The 3,386-nt window shown below is 39.9% G+C and overlaps 1 protein-coding gene across 1 annotated transcript in view; it reads right to left on the bottom strand.

The window, feature by feature from the left end:
- Positions 1-3,186: 3,186 nt before the first annotated feature.
- The window catches only part of NLRP14 (NLR family pyrin domain containing 14), a 47,824-nt gene continuing 47,624 nt past the window's right edge, over positions 3,187-3,386 (bottom strand). The window contains 1 exon segment of the mRNA XM_047878860.1: positions 3,187-3,386. This exon segment is cut by the window's right edge and continues 44 nt beyond it. Within this exon segment, the coding sequence (XP_047734816.1) occupies positions 3,295-3,386 (92 nt within the window). The 3' untranslated portion in view covers positions 3,187-3,294.

Here is a 3,386-nt window from a genome sequence, read left to right as displayed (position 1 = left end):
GAAGTTAGCATTCTGACAGAACAAATTAACAGAAAAATTTACAAAATAAATCTACATAAAATACAAAATGTACATGGGTACCCAGGCAGCTCAGTGGGTTAAGCATCTGACTCTTGATTTGGGCTCAGGCCACGATCTCACAGTTCATGAGGTGGAGCCCTGTGTCAGTCTCTGTGCTAACAGCTTGCAGCCTGCTTGGGATCCCAACTCCTCTCTGCCCGTCCCCTGCTTGTGTGCATGTGTTTTCTCATAATAAATAAACTTAAAAAAAATAAAAATACAAAAATGTTAAAGTATAAAAAATAAAGAACCAACAAAGCTAAAGTTTGTTTTGGTCACCCTATTTGATTCTTGGACTATCCTTTTTGACTCCTTAACTATACTATTTGAAATTTCAAGCCCTTCCTTCTCCAGGGCTCGACTTAGGATGAGGGCAGTGACTTGGGTGATACACAAAATTTAAGGAGATACGGAAAAATTCAATCAAGGTAAACATTTTAGTGGAAAGGCGCCTGGGTGACTCAGTTGTTAAGTATCTGACTTTCGCTCAGGTCATGGTCTCACAGTTCTTGAGTTCAAGTCCCACATCCCTGTTTTAGGTCAGCTCAAACCCACTTCGGGTAAAAACACAAGCCCCAAGTGAGCCCGACTTCTCTCTCTCTCTGCCCCTCACTCACTTGAGCCCTCTCTCAAAAAAAAAAAAAAAAATTAGTGGAATATTCTGTAAATCAAAATTAACACAAAATACCCATGATAACCAAATACCAAAAATTTAGAGACTGTGTCTGACCCTGCACTTGTACTACACCCATCCTAGTCCCCTCCACCCTCCAGTAAGTGGCTCCCATCACCCTAATCCTGACTGATGGGTTATCTGATAGCAGTGACACACAAGCTGTGTTTCCAAAATTTAGTTATGTCAGTGCTTCTAATATACGGTTATAGTTCAGGGTAAAAATTCTTTATCATGTTATGAAAGTACCTGACAACATAAGACTGAATGTTATTAAATGCCTTATCAACATATACTGAAGTGATTATTTGGTCTTTCTCCATCAACCAACTGATATCATAAATTATAACATTCCTCCTAATATTTGTCCTCTCTTGCACTTCTGTTGTAAATCATAATATTCGTGGTATATATATATATATATATATGTATATATATATATACATATATATATATACTTTTAAAGTACATATATATACTTTTAAAGTATATATATGTGTGTATATATATATGTGTATATATATATATATATATATATACATACACACATATATATACACACTTTTAAAGCTTTTACTTTTAAATAATCTCTACACCCAATGTGGGGCTCAAACTCATGAGCTGGAGATCAAGGGTCACATGCTCTACCAAATGAGCCAGCCAGGAGCCCCATTCACTGTATCTTTAAGGTGAATTTTGGAATTTTCAAATATTTATATTTAGTCTTTGCATATATATTCATAAGTAACATCCAACTGTGAATTTCCTTCTGGTGTTATCTTTTTTGAGGCTCTGCTATCAAAGTTTTGTAGCGTAATAAAGAAAATGGTAAAGTTACCCTCCTCAATGATGCTCTGAAATGGTTTTAAAAACACAGGAATTTTCCTTTGCCTGAAAGTTTGATAGAAATCACCTTGATAAGAAGCATTTATTAACTCCTTTGTTAGAGTTTTACTTGGGAAGCTTGGAAATCTTATTTTCTACGAAGGATAAGATGCTCACTGCAACCCAAGACTGCCTTGTGATGGGAGTGCCACTTGTTCACTGCAGACTTTCTTTTGTTTGTTATGATGGCCCCAGGCGAGCTCTCTCTAGCCAGCATGACTGTCAACACTGAGAATCAGCCTTAGCAGTGACCTCCCTCTAGGCATCATAGGTGTACATACCAGCCCCAGTAACACTACCTGCGAATTTTCCCATGGCTGCCACTTGCCCCCTTCTAACTGCCATGGTTCACTCTTACCTCCAGCTCTGCCACATTGACTCAAGGGGCTATTGTACCACCTAAAAGGCTTTCTTATCTCCTATAGACAGGGAGAAAAAAATTGATAGTCTGTGGTAGACTAAGGAAGGCCACAAATTCTCTGACACTATGCCCATCAAGAAGTGACTACCCTTGCATCTGGGCTGGCCTGGACTGTTCCAACCAATGGAGTATGACAGAAGTGACTTCATGTCAGTGCTGGGCCTAACTTTCAAGAAAACAGGCAGCTTCCACTTGGCCCTTCAAGCCCTAAAGCCCCATGAGAGAACTCCATCTTCCCTGCTGGAAAGATCATGTGGAAAGTCCTTAAGACTAGAGAGAAGAGGTGCCCAGTCAAACCTAACCTTCCAGCCATCCTTGCCCAGGCACCAGGCATGTGAGTGAAGTCACCTTGGAGCCCCCAGTACAACCTGGCTACCAGCTGAATACCACCAAGGGACTCCAAGTGATGTGTGGAGCATAAAAAATGCTTAGCTGAGCCCTTTCTGAATTCTAATCTACCAAGTCATGAGACAGAACATAGTAGTCACTCCTTTAAGCCAATAAATTTAGGGATGATTTTTCACATAGCAATAGATAATTAAAAGTCTTTCACAGAAAATGTTACTGTGTTGGATTTCTGTCAAATGGAGGAACATGTTTTTAGCTCTAATCCCAATAATCTTAGATCTATTTACATCTTTACGACAGGCTGCAGAAAATGTTCATGGAGGAAGTAGACTCCCATTTTGACTGAGACCATCAATTCTCACATAGTAACATACCTAAAAGTTGCCTGGGAAACTAGTTAAAATACCAGTTCCTAGGACCTTTAGATAATTCTGATTCAGTAAGTCCGATATGGGCTCTAGGAAACCGCATTTTAAGAAACACCCAAGTGATTTAGACGCCAGTTGTCCCAAGAACATGCATGGAGAAGCATTCAGTAAAGCAAGCCGGAGATGGTGAGGCTGTGAAGTAAGCCATCTGTGGGAGGGAGAGAAAGGGAAACAGGTGCTCTAACATAATCTTCCCTAGGCTCGTCCTCCACTTTCATTTCTAGGCTTCTCACATCAGAATTCTTGAGCTCTGCATTCAATTAAAAACATGTCATACCTTTCACCGAGGTTTAGGTTTTTCGTTTTATTTTAGCTTCTCAACCCCCATGTGAAGTAGAACAGAGCTTTCACAGAGAAGTGACTCACCTACATCTAACAGACATCAAACACAGTACGTCTGGGCATAAAGCATCTAAAGCTAAGATTCCCTCATCACACTGAGGCATTTTACTTTTGAAAAGTACATCAGGTTCTTCAAATCAGGGACACCGCCACCAGGAAACATCTTCATCACTGTGATCATTACAATCCCGCTCAATGATGAGCTGTGGATTGCTAACTCGCACAGCTT

This window comes from Prionailurus viverrinus, chromosome D1 (genome assembly GCF_022837055.1).
Source record: "Prionailurus viverrinus isolate Anna chromosome D1, UM_Priviv_1.0, whole genome shotgun sequence".
Lineage (NCBI taxonomy): Eukaryota > Metazoa > Chordata > Mammalia > Carnivora > Felidae > Prionailurus > Prionailurus viverrinus.
This window is presented reverse-complemented; position numbering and strand designations above follow the sequence as displayed.